The 13,763-nt window shown below is 40.0% G+C and overlaps 1 protein-coding gene across 1 annotated transcript; it reads right to left on the bottom strand.

Moving 5' to 3' along the window:
* LOC139721001 (transmembrane protein 26-like) lies at positions 1 to 9,651 on the bottom strand. The gene is made up of 3 exons (XM_071632331.1): positions 9,419 to 9,651; positions 1,851 to 1,983; positions 1 to 864 (listed from the first exon to the last, which is right to left on the bottom strand). The coding sequence occupies exons 1-3, from the start codon at positions 9,649 to 9,651 to the stop codon at positions 1 to 3; spliced, it is 1,230 nt and encodes a 409-aa protein (XP_071488432.1).
* Between the last annotated feature and the right edge of the window lie 4,112 nt (positions 9,652 to 13,763).

Genomic DNA, 13,763 nt, shown 5'->3' on the forward strand with positions numbered 1-13,763 from the left:
CTAACGTCTATAAAGGACTTGAAATGCTTCTTGGTAAGCGGCAGTCTCGTATGGGTCATGGCCTCTTTCTGCCACGGGGTCGGGGGAACTGTCTGACTCTCTACCCCCTCCAGCAGCAAGCACCTCGGCACGCAGTCTTTCCAGCTCCCGCTCTTTGTCGGCAGCCTTCTTCTCCTGATGCACGACGATGAGGCGATAGATCTGTAGCATCAGCACCAGCGCGTTCTTGCAGGTGAAGAAGACGCTGAGATGCGTGAAGACCTTGTGGTGAAAGATGAGAATCAGTCGAAGGACTAGGAAGGGTCCATCCTGCAGCAACAGCGCCACCACCACTGCCCACATCTCCGACTCCAGGCAGGCGCAGCGGTTGTACGGATACACCTTGTCCTCATCCTCCGGTCGCACTGGGATCACTCTGTTTCGGCTTGGTGGATTCGGCAGTGGCACAACCTGTCGGAATCGACCCCACGGCCACGGTATCCCCGTCACCAACACCACCGCTTTCATCTTGGCTAGTCGCTGCCACTTGTTTATCTTGTCATCATTCACCTTTTCCTCCTTCCCCGGCGGGGGCGCTGGAGAGGTGTACTCCGGGTGACCCCTTGTGGATGTCAGTACCAGGGTGAATTGGATCAGACTCCAGGACCAGAGTGTGAGCACAGCGGTGATAAGTTCGAAGCTGAACGAGGAATCGTCTGAGTTGAAGCTGTCGAAGAACTCGATGATGTCTGCCGCCGTGGCGATGTACACCAGAAGGAGCTGGGAGAGCTGATCCCGAGTGATCTGACCCTTCGGTAGAAGCCATCGACCCACGACCAGCACGAAGAGCAACAGCTGCTCCAACGCCAAAACCCATGTCCGGGCCTGTTGTATGGTGAGACAAATAATGACTTCAAAGAATAATTTGTTTTAAGTGACCACTCATCAAGGACGGAATGAATGCTTGAAAACGAGCATGAACATGACCAACGGCCTTAAGTCCCCTTCGACGAACAAGGTAGTTCCTGGCCTTTCATAGGACACAACCACTGTCATCTAGGAGTTCGAACAAAGACCACACGATATCTGGTATTATACAACTTCTCTTTTAAATGAATATCAAAATATAAAACTTGCGACTGATTTCAGCTGGTGTTTGATTGAAAATATTTGTCACAATATCACGATCAGATTCAAATTGCTATCAATCTGTATGAACTGCACGAACTCTAAACCACTGAAAAGATACGTGTCACAATTTTTTTTTGGTGAAAAAACTGCTTTAATGCTAGGGGTTATGTCTTTTCCTATCCCATGATATCCTATCCATAATTTTGCTGTCAAGAGTGACTGACGATAACTTGCAAATTTCGTATAGCTTCCTAAAATTTCCCATTAATCTAGAATTAAACTCAACGTTTGACTGATCTAAGATCAATCGCAACTTTTCTTAAGTATATTGCAATGGATTGGCGGATTTACGATTGATTCGAATCAATTGCAACATATTGATAGTCTGTGGTGTCATCCATTGAGCCACAACACCTCTTCCGATTTGATGTAAAAGGGAAAATGAATATTGAAGGAGAATTTATGAGTGCGTTTTGAGACTTTAGTTTTTAAATGTTCTTTAAGAGCACAAAAAGGATAATTTTTGACATCCCTACGCGCACGGTCTGTTTCACCGCACTTGGCTGCTTGGAAGCCAATCTGATATGGGGGAATTAAAAGCCACATGATGGAGAGCAAACTGAATGGTACTACTGAATATGAATGCAATCGATAATTATGGGATATAAGCAAATTTCTGATATATAATTTTAATGAAGAATGTGGCATTTTCTTACAAAAACAACGTAAAAAAATCATACGTTCTCCAATTCAGAGTCGAAATAATCGCCCCGAGCCTTTTCGGGCGATTGCCGTCTACGCAGTAAGTCGAACTCCAGGATCCATATGGAGGGCACTGAACCAGCCAAGAAGCACAAGACACTCGGACAAAACCTGCCAAGGGAGAAGGGGGGGGGGGGGGAGAGTGAATGGTGAATTGTAACAAGTGAACCAGAGCGTCTTACACTGGCCTTCTGTTTGCTGCAGTTAAGTTGCCAAGAAAAATGCACATGTTCTGATTAATCGATGCTTGAGTTTTGTATATTTGAATACGGATGATGTTCGTTTTTTCAAAGGTTCATTAATCCGAAAATGAAATGAGATTCGTTACTCGGAAAAAGAACAAAAAGGAATGTACTAAATAAAAAAAAAACAAAAAACGAATCAGAATTACCAACCCGTATTCGTTCTCGGATGAACAAACCTTCGGAATAGCGAACCTTTTTTTTTAATATTCGGACCAACGAATCTTCGGAATAATGGACCTTATTTCGTTTTCGGATTAACAAAATGTAACCATGAACACAGTCGTAATTCAATAGCAAAGAACATAAATTACACAGAGGATTGTCTATTAAACATATATTGTACATACATGTATTCTGTGATATTGTCTTTTCGCAAGCTGTTTTGTATCTCTTCCTTCTGTCCACGTTGAGATAATTTAATTTGACTGCATGTGATCAGGTGATCAAACAAAGAGTATCACATGGTGGGAGACCGAAGAGAGAGGGATAAAAACACAAGGATGAACTAGTATAGGATCCTCATCTTCAAAACCAAAATGTTTTCCCGCCAACAGAACATACTCTGCTCTGGTTACTGGTTAATGTGCATGTGAAAGGAGGAATCTCAGAGGTGATACAGTTATAACCAATATAATTATAATTATAACAATATAATTATGGCAACCCCCTAGGCTCGTTGAAGATAGATGATGCAGACTAGCAAACGCGCCATTGAGGTACACTTTCATTCGTACGTTAAAATCATGCCAATCGCTGATTTAATTTGATGTGAGATATTTAATATCCCCAGAATGTCCCACAGTGTCTCATATGTCACATTAAAACAGCCTCATACCATGGTGTAACCAACTCCATGCCCATACTGTGGCATTTTAACTGCATGATCCCTTCAATGTGGTCCGCAGATTACCACTTCCACTCAAGGGCTTGCAAATTCTAATAAAATCGCATTTCCATCAGCCACGTCACTATTTAATATGACTTGTTTATTAAAAGGGGCAGATTGGCCAGTTGGAAAGCGCCTCAGATTGCTTTTCTTTTGTGAGACTTGATTCCTATTTCCGTGTATGTATCACTTCACTGAAAGAGAATTTTAACACCAATGACGCCAAACGCGCATGAATTTTTTTAATATTCATAACCATTTACAGAAAGCTTTGTAGTGATAGTGCCTTGTATATACACTCAAGGGCACATCGTGAATTTTTCAAAAGGGAATTATAACATTGTAATTTCAATCAACGACTCCAACGCATAATATATTGCACCATATTAGCAAGTATAATATTTATCATATCTATACAAACATTTTTTTTTTTCAAACCAAATGGAAAACGACTTAGACTATTATGAAAGAAAGAAAATTAAATGAAATACAGAATACTCTCACCTCACTGTCCTATTTGACACATTTGGGTTTTTTTTTTCTCCCAAATTTTTAATTTTGGGTGCCTACTAATATCTAATTTGTGACAAGAGATTGATCATTACGTACGTGTCCTCACCCTCATTATCGATGCGTCGCCTATAATTAAATTTCAACTGTATTCTCAGGTCACCACGCTGCTCTATACCATTGTGGTTATGAAAGGTGACACACTCCCTCTTTGTTAGCCGTCTTCATTTCCGCACAATGAATCCATATCGCATGCGTGTGCCCGCAGATCAGGCTCCCTGCCCCCCCCCCCCCGTTCTCAGAATGCTCAGAAACAATACAAAATAGAGAAAACATAATTAACGTCATCCAATTTTCCCAAAGATGTGGTAAGGTCATGCTCTCACAACGTGACAAAATCAATTGATTACGGTGTGATTACACAATATGCGTGTAATCAACAACTCGCCCTGAAAAAAGAAAGCACGTCATGAAGCGAGCTATCTATTAAAATTGATAGCGTTGGTCAATAGCAGTAGTATCAAATTATACTCGAAATATCAGCGTCCATTAATGTGACTGAGGAGTGCTCGTAAACAACGCGATCATTAATTCCGAATGCAACCTCCGAGTTTCACAATCATCAAACGGCACCAACGAGACATGCATGATTACGTACCTGTATATTCCGCATGGTGATCATATCCCTTACCTTTCCTAATCATCAATTTCATTACTATGTCTGTTATTGTGAAACTGCCACTACAGTCCGTTATGATAATAATAAAGATGATAAGAATAAAGAGAGCAATAATGACAATAATGACGGTTGAAAGGGTGACCATGATAATGATTATAACGCCTTCAATTACTATAGACAACACTATAATAACAAGAACAATAGTACTAACAGTAATAACAACAATAATAGTGTCATCAACGACATTTTCACTCATTATTCACCAGTATATTGGGACAGTATAGGTATATAGAAACATTAACACAATGCCCTTACCGTGTAATTATTATTATCATCCCTGTCATATTTCTCACTTTGGCCACGAAGTCATAAGCTTATCGTCGAAAACTGTAAATTGGATGACCATCGTATACTTCTTTTTTTTTCTGAAATGTCTGAGTCAACCAAAATTAGCTCAAACTATCAAACAAATTATAAGTCGAGAGAAGGAAACCCAGTCACGCTATTCGGGAAGGGGTGTGCGAAGATTGTTAGGCTGCATTCGTGAATACTGTTGCATGTGTTATATTCTGTTCTTATTTCATCCGCGGCACAAGTCTCCACCGAATAGTTTGGGTTGGTTTGTGTCGGTTTATTTTCCTTCCGGGTTGGTTACAGAAGGTTGAAATCTCTAAATCTTGATCGATTTTGGAAAAGGAGAAAAAACGTGAATCTCATTTGAAGAACTTTATAAGATATCATGTTTGTTAACGAAGATGACTCACAACAAACATGAAGATACATCTGTATCACGCATTCTACAGAGAACAGGACAAAGAAACATGAAAATATCTAAATTCAAATCATCGAGCAATATCCCATGATGGCTTTTGTTTATGTTTGATACAACAGAAGGATATAATTAATATGTAACACTAATTTATTTTGACATTCACGTTTTTGAAATTTCGTGAATGAACTGATGAATGACATACAAAGAAATACGTTCCGACCTGCTACTGAAGTAACACAACACTCCGTGACAGTCCAAAGAGACTTTTGAATTAGTGGTTCAATGTATGTTACGTTTGTTTTTGTATTATTATGTACATAGGCGGGGGGGGGGGGGGCAGGAGGGGGGGGGGGGGGCCGCCCCCATCCAAAAAGTTTGGGGCAAAACGCATTTTTGCCCCCCCCCCAAAAAAAAAAAAGCCCCCCCCCCCTAAAAAAAGAGAAAAGAAATAAATAAATAGCTAGAAATAAATACAATAAAATAAATGAATAGATAAATGAATAAATATATATATAAAATACAAATAGGTAACGGTAACCGTTGCAGTTTTTAGAGGCCTTTGGCTATGGAAAATCGTGTAAATATCAAAATGCTAGCTTTAAGCACTGGCGGATTTAGAGGCGGGCACAACTGGCCCATTCCAACCCTCCTTTTGAAGCAACTTTTTTAAAATTCTTCTTTGCTTTGTAATTTTTATACGTGTGTGGGGGGGGGGGGGGGAATCTTCCATACGTCCCTCTTCCACTAGTTGTTACTAAGCCCCCGTTCCACTATCACGATTTGGACCCCGATCTGTCCCGATCTAGCAGATCGGGAGAGAGCGGCAAAAGCGTACGGGGATCGGAAGCATCGTAGCAGCAGCGTGTGGAGGTCGGGGTTGGAGCGGGCATTTTTTCAGATCGGGAAGAAATTTTGAACCGGTTCAAAATTTCTTCCCGATCTCCCCGATCAAAATTGACATATTTCTAATCGTACGGCAAGCGGGGAGAGCGTAGTGACAGCGTAAACGCAGCGGGGAGAGCGTAGTGACGGCGTAAACGCAGCGGGATGAGCGTAACAAGGTCTTTCTGAGCGTAGTAACATCGGCACAAGAACGGGAAGTAATTTTAGCTGTAATTTTCAAAGAAGAAGAGATGAAGAAAAAGAAGAGAAGAAAGCAGCGAAGCAGCTACCCAAAAGGCGAAGAAAGAGAGACTGCACGTGATGCTGAAAGAGGAGGAAGAGGACATAGCAGAATTTTGAAGAATATGAAATCATCTACAACTGGAGGAAGACGGACTATAAAAGCAACGACATCAAGAAAAAGCCTTGGAAAATCAGCACGTCTTTGTTTATACAATGCATTGCTGCAAAAGAACCGTGAGTTGAGGAGCCTCTTCGAGGTCCACAGTATATTTCTTCGGTTCTGCATGCTAATAAGTTGACTGACTGCAGACCGACAGTCGAATCGGGGTACATCGGGGCACATCGGGCACTTTTCAGCTCTCTGAACGGGGGTAACAGCGTGATAAGATCGTATAGATCGTTCAGAGCGTAGATACAGCGTGCATCGATCGGATAACATCGGCAACATCGCACTGACAGCGTAGCTACATCGTTCTAAAGCGTACCGACAGCGGCAGAGATCGTAATGTCTCATTCCCGATCATCGTAGTAAGAGCGTAGCAAGCACTTGGTAGTCGTAACTGCAGCGTACTTAGAGCGTTCTAACATCGTACTGTGTCCAGATCGGCTCAGGTTTTACCCGATCCTTCCCGACCTGAGAAAATTGTCAAATCGTAGCGAGAACGGCATAGTGGAACGGGGGCTTAACGTGGCACGACGTAGGTAGCGCTCCCGGAAAATAGTTTTAACCCCCGCCCGCACCGCCCCCCCCCCTTCTTAATTTCCAAAGCGAAAAAATATAGCTACAAACGGCAGTTTTGGGACTGTAAAGTGTCAAAATTTCCAAGCTCGCTCGCATTCAATCGCTATGCCATTCTCCTGATGTTGCTGCCAATATTTGCCAGCAGTTGCGCTCGGTGCGTCCCCTCCCCCCTTAATTTCCAAAGCGAAAAAAAGTATAGCTGCAAACGGCAGTTTTTATCCTGTAGAATGTCAAAATTTTCAAGCTCGCTCGCATTTAATCGTTATGACATTGTAAAAGAGAATGTTACTGCCAGTAATTGCCAGCAGTTGCGCCTGGGCCGCCCCCCAGAAAGATATAGCTACCAACGGCAGTTTGGGGACTGCAAAATGTCTCGTTCGCTCGCATTTTATTGTTATGCAATTCTCCTGATGTACATTGCTGACAGTGCTTGTCGTTTCACACCGTCATTCCATAATCCGTGTATGGAAAACTTACGATGTTGCTCAATGACTGCGTTGTTGAATGTATCACATTCCGTAATGTATTGTAGTCCCATTAAGTTTGCAGACTGACAGCGCACGCACAAGCATACACACCCTCAAAATTACTCTTCCACAAGGTGCCCCCCATGTCTCGACCCACGGTACGCCATGCATTATATATATATATATATATATATATATATATATATATATGTGTGTGTGTGTGTGTGTGTGTGTGTGTGTGTGTGTATGTGTGTGTATGTGTATATTGTGTAACATATGTATTGTATGGTCTATCGTGAGCCCCCTCCAAGATTTGCCCCCCAATCCAAAACTGCTTCCGGCGCGCCTGATTATGTAATATTGTTATTATTATTGTTATCGTTATTATTATTATTATCATTGTTATTATTACTATTATTATTATTATTATCATAATTGTCATCATTATTATACTCTTTATAATTTTTATTATTATTATTATTATTATTATCATTATTACTATTATAATCATCCTTGTCATTATTATTATTATTATTATTATTATTATTATTATTATTATTATTATCATCATAACAAATATTTTGGGTTACCCGAAGTGTAGTGAGGCAAAGAAATTGATATAATCACTCCCTTTAATTTGTGTACCACTCCGCCTACAAAATAAAGCCACTTGTTCTGCGGGTTGTTACGAGTTCATCAAATTACGAGCTCATCCGAGGTACCACCTCAAAGTCTATCAATGATGCAGAGGCCTTCTCATCCGAAACAGCAGTTTGGCGTCGTGCCCTGTTCCGCATCACGATTCAGCTGCCATTATCTCTGGAACTCTGTCCCAGCCCCCCAACCCCTACCCCGTTTCCATGACAACGAACAGGTATACAGTTCTGTAAAACACTTGAGCAAATACAAAGAAAAAGATAGATGGCAAGATATATAGATAGAGAGAAAGACACGTACAACAGCAATACTCACAAAACAGACACACACCAGTGAGGTGGAAGAGTGACTCTCTACCTCCCTGCCCACACTAATCATGCTAATGTTCATCTCTGCTCATTTTCCGACTAAATCAGATGTCACAATGGTTTGGTTGACTTCATTTTTTAATTTCCTATATCACGTGTACTCCGATGCTCACATATCCATGCAAAGTTCATATCTAAAGCAAAGACTGACCAGCTCTGATGTTCAATACAATAAGTTTTCATTTTTAAGCAGAGTTTCTGTTAACCTCTTTTCGCTATTTTTGCACTGCAACTTCTTATCGTGATTTTTCTCACTTCTTTGTATCCAGCAATATTTGAACTACAGACTTTTGCTGCATATCAATTCATACATACTCTGTCACTTCAATATCTGCCTTCAGACAAAATTTGAGGAGTATGAGCATTGCACTGTTTCGAATATAATTGGTAATTTTCTTTGTGGGTATTCCATTATGTTCATACATCCGAGGAAGTATAAATTTTGCACTGAAATTTGCTAAAGACTGCGTTTAATGACTCTAAATACATTGGACATATATTTTTACTTTTATCATGATAACATACTGTTTGGCAACTAGGTCTCGATGAGAGCCATATCTTATAGTTGCATATTCTAAAAATGTACTGGGCACATTATTTCGGATTTTTTTTTTTCTGTCTGGCATGTATAAGTGTTTCTTTTTACTTCTTTATGTGGATTTCCTGACATCCCTTTCTTGCCTTTAATGTTTCTACAGATAAATAACGCCATATAAATGTTGTTTCATCATTATATTATTATTATCATCATAATATCATCATCACTATCACCCATCATCCATTATTATTATTGTTGTTATTATTATTATTATTATTATTACTATTATTATTATTATTATTATTATCATTATTATTATCATCATCATCATCATCATCATCATTATTGCCATCATCACCGTCATCGTCACCATCATCACCATCATCACCATCATCACCATCACCATCATCACCGCCATCACCACCATCACCACCATCACCATCATCACCATCACCACCATCATCACCATCACCACCATCATCTCATCTTCCCCCTTTCTTTCTCTTCCCTCAATCTCTTCCTCTCTCAGGTGTTCTTCCTGTGTAGGAAACACTCACCATTTCATTTCCTCTCCCTTGTTTCTGACGAGGGTAAAGACGGTCTCCCCGGCTAGTCCGATGAGAGTCAGTCCAAGTAGCCACGAGCATGACGAGTCTGTCCTCCCTCTGACCACCGCCACTCTCCCGATGGCTATCAGGTTGTGTGCGGCGAATAGCAGCCGGGTAACGATTGCTTGAGTTACCTTCACGCCTGAGCACGACAACTTCTCTTCGCACCTCATCTTCCACATTTTTTGGGTTGTTGTCGTTGTCTCTCTTTATTGAAACGACTACCTTTTTTTTTCTGCAGGAAGAAATGATTTTAATCCATCGCCCTACTCTGCGGTCCTATATCAAAGTTCGTCAAATGTCGACTAACTCAGTGATGACACAAACGCTGTAAAGAGAGTGAAGGCGATGAATGTTTGAAATCCTGGCGGGTTGATAAGAGCGCATATGATAGATGAGTTTTACTTTCTAGACGTTGCAACGTACTGGCGTTGAAGCGTAGCCCTATTGTTCACAAGCCCTCGACACTCTAACTGCATTGGACCCATTGCCAACGGCGCAACACCCAATTTCATACTGCTTTCTATAGATTACTTGTAAGACCAAGGAGGTACGAGCGACCGACTGAAGAATTCGACTTTTTTTTTTTTTGCAGGAGAATTATTACTTTGCAACATTACTTTGCATTTTATTGATTGTGCGATTTTGTAGATTGATGTAGACGTTATATTTCTTGAGGCAATCGGATTGCGATTTGTATTAGTGTCCGACGGGCAATATAAATAGAACATTTTCTTATTTTCAAAATGATACAGGCTATGTATTCGACAGTATAACCAAAAAAAAAATGATCAGATACCATATCATTTTATTCTAATTGAGAGTTTGAAATTCACAGTAGTCATGGCAGGGGTCCAAATGCTTCATCTTTAGCCTAATATGAAGATATTAGCATCCAAAGTCAATAATAAGATAAATATGTCGGGTCTACATGATCACGATTCCATTTTAATCAATTCCTCTCGCTGCTAGGAAACACAATGAACGTTTTATTTTGCTGCCATTAACCCGATGAGATTTTAGCCTTGTAGTTTATTAATCCCAGGATCCTTGGAGACGTCTCCTGGCAGGCGTCAAAATGATAATGAAATTTTGAAATGCTACTTTACTGATATGAGCGATTAATTTTTCATATCGAAAGGTATTATTTGGATAATATGAGAGTATGATAGTAAGCAAATATCGGGATGAACGTGCTGGCTGATAGCATGAGACTTAATTCAATTCTCTCTATACTTCGTTACACTCACTGGCGCCCACGAGGAGTCCCCCCCCCCCCCCCTCCCCCGCCTCACTCTCTCTAATTATGATTTGATGAGTTCGATACATATTTACACTGGAGCCATTTGACCTGTCTGAGTATTGGAAACACCTCTAATGAATGCGGGCCCAGGTTAACAATGGGGAAAAGATTTATTGTCACACTCGTGTATCATGATTATTATGGATTGAGCTTTTATTTCCGAATTCGCAAATGTACGCGTTAGTGTGAACATGCTGGAGCTGCGTATTTGCTATGTGTGTGTGTGTGTGTGTGTGTGTGTGTGTTCTGGTTAGCATTCGTAAAATAAAATGGCTCTAGAGCAACGGTTTCCATGACACATTTTTGTACTCAATCAGTGAGTTTTAGATTAGGCTGTTTGATGGAAGCAGTTCGGTGCATTTAAGCAGCTATCCATGAGTCCGAATTAATATGTGATTTTAAGCTCTATCTTGCATTGGCTTCTAATAGTATATGTGCCATATATTATGTTTCATAACTATTTCATATAAATGTGTTGTAACTTACATCGGTTTTTCCTTAATTTCAACACCTGGTAGTGAAATTCTACCACTAACTCAACTGGGTTTTCTTTTTCCATCAGCGATTGTTTGTCATCAGCGATACACTTGCTGATCTGGTGATCTTGTCAGATACAACCATTACACGGTTTGCATGGTTTCTTTTTTTTGTCCATCAAAACTAAAGTTGTACAGCTTTAGGACTACTTAATGTGTTAATACGAAATCAAGTGAGACATTCTCTGTGGATAGTCTTCCAAATCCAATCAGTATAGAGATAAAACAACATTTTTTTTTGTGTGTGTGTGCGTGTGTGTGTGTGTGTGTGTGTGGAAAAGCCAGGTGGTTTTCTGCAAAGAAATTTAATTTCAAGACAGCCGCACACGTAGACCTACTCAATTTGCGCACGTATGTAATTAGCGCAAGTACGTAAAGTGTACACACAGATAACACAACGCAAATAAGACCCAGCTCGAAGTAATAATTGGACTTCAACAAACTGGGCACCAGATCGTTTAATACGGGGTCATAAAAAGGATCGATGATTGTTTACACTGCATAATTATCTTGTGTATGCTGTGTATTTATCCAGGAGAGGTGCTTTTGTGCCACGAAAGTAAATCTCCTTTCCTTTAATGGTGCTTACATTTTGCTCTATAATTGCCACAGGCAAATATACACGGCAGGACATTTCAAGAGCATTTCTGTCGTACTCTGGTCTAAGAGGCAACAAGTGACAAATCATCCAAATCTGATTTGTTGATGTTTTGAGATGTGACTTAGTTTAAGACACACTCGGCCTATTCAGCCTATTAACCAATCCATTAATTCATAAAATGACACTGAAGTGTAAATGACGTTGATTGAAAATGAGTTCATCTGAAGGAAGTTAAATTGTAAATACCACTTATATCTAAAAGACAAAATGTGGATGTCTCATTGGCCTCTTCAAGCTCATGTACAAACAAGAGAAACCTCCGAGCCGCCATGTTATTAGGCACAATCCATGGAAATTCGCACGCAGTTCCATCAGAGGCCGTCACCAAGATCACGTGATATTGCGAGCTCCGCACGCAAATGTATGGGCGATGTGCATGGTAAGATGGCGGCGGGACGACTTCAAAGCTATTGGCCAATGAGATATCCAGAGTACTTCCTACGGAGATTGGTATATGATAAGTGAAACCATACAATGCGTTTGTGCTGACACGCTTTTACAAGATAACGTCACTTACCTACGAGCTGAACAGATGGCGTGGACAGTGACCAACTTTGCTACATTGATATATCCTTACAATAAATTGCTTTCCTCACCTCTGTCACGATTTCCGCAGCCGTAAGACCTTATGCTAGCAAATCACACTTCGGCTTTGTTTTTGTTTGGTTTCATTTCTGTGTAATTCATGAGCAACACCATGCCGAAAAAAACCCAAACCAAACGTTTTCGCACATAGCGAATAGTTCATTATTCAATATTAGGTAATAAACACGAACTACTCGTAGACTATTATATACAGCAATGATAGGATCTCGGTAACGACATCATGCAAACTGAATACTGAATACCATCCTCTCTTGATAATGCATTTCATGATGGGATTCTTTTCGTAATCAGTGTCATAGATACTGTATAATTCACTGGAATTCGATTTTTTTTTTAAAGTGTAAACATGCTGTAACAGCATTGATAGAAAAATGATCACAAAACCTCTAACAAAAGCACAAATGAAATATTTATCGTATGCAATTAAAAATTCTGTAAAACAAGAGGAGAGATTGAATAGAAAGTAGAATACAAGATCAAGCACAATTAGAATACAAAGTCAAACACGTAACTAACCATAGCGCAAAAAGTATAGCCTATTTGAGAATCATAATTATAATCTAAAAAATGTAACGTTATACTAGAAATCCATCTTGAAAATGTAAATGCGGTCAGAAATTGCTGGACTAAAGAAATACTACTTCATCTTTTATCGTAAAGTTTGGTTTGAAATTGCGGCCACCTTTTTATGTAGACAGTTCTACATCCTTTTCTGTCATTCTCACATTGATTTGTCCATGTGTTAAGGCCCGATATACGAGCCATTTGGGTTCTTTCTCGACAAGTTGTGAAGTGTGATTTGAGGACTACTGTCTCCAACAGTTAAACACATTGCTAAACATTTTCAAGTCACTAGAGGTTATATAAAGCATATACACAGTGTGAGCATTGATGCATTACGGAAAAGAGTTAGCCTCTCCATTGAACGTGTTGATTCCATGACGTTACAGGAGCGTCTATCACATTGTTTGTAATTAGGATATTCGTCTCCTAATTGCCTAACATTATTCAAATTGCTTTCACAGGTCTGAACATCATCTTTTCATACTACACCTTGCCTTCCCATCACCGTGATTCCCCAGCAAGCTCTATTTCTTTTTCTTAGTGGTTGTTACAGATATCTACAAGACTAAGTCAATGATAATATCCTTTTATGTTCTACTTTTTCTGAAGGAAGTTCATCGTCTA

This window comes from Diadema antillarum, unplaced genomic scaffold (genome assembly GCF_040938485.1).
Source record: "Diadema antillarum isolate AM-2024a unplaced genomic scaffold, OU_Dant_1.0 scf00000136, whole genome shotgun sequence".
NCBI classification, from domain to species: Eukaryota; Metazoa; Echinodermata; class Echinoidea; order Diadematoida; family Diadematidae; genus Diadema; species Diadema antillarum.

What these genes read in the sequence shown, in the direction of transcription:
- LOC139721001 (XM_071632331.1), bottom strand. Translation starts at nt 9,651, where the DNA reads ATGTGGAAGATGAGGTGCGAAGAGAAGTTGTCGTGCTCAGGCGTGAAG. An exon ending in AAGGGAGAGGAAATGAAATG is followed by an intron (nt 1,984 to 9,418) that starts GTGAGTGTTTCC and finishes CTCCCTTGGCAG; the next exon opens with GTTTTGTCCGAGTGTCTTGT. An exon ending in TCGACTCTGAATTGGAGAAC is followed by an intron (nt 865 to 1,850) that starts GTATGATTTTTT and finishes ACCATACAACAG; the next exon opens with GCCCGGACATGGGTTTTGGC.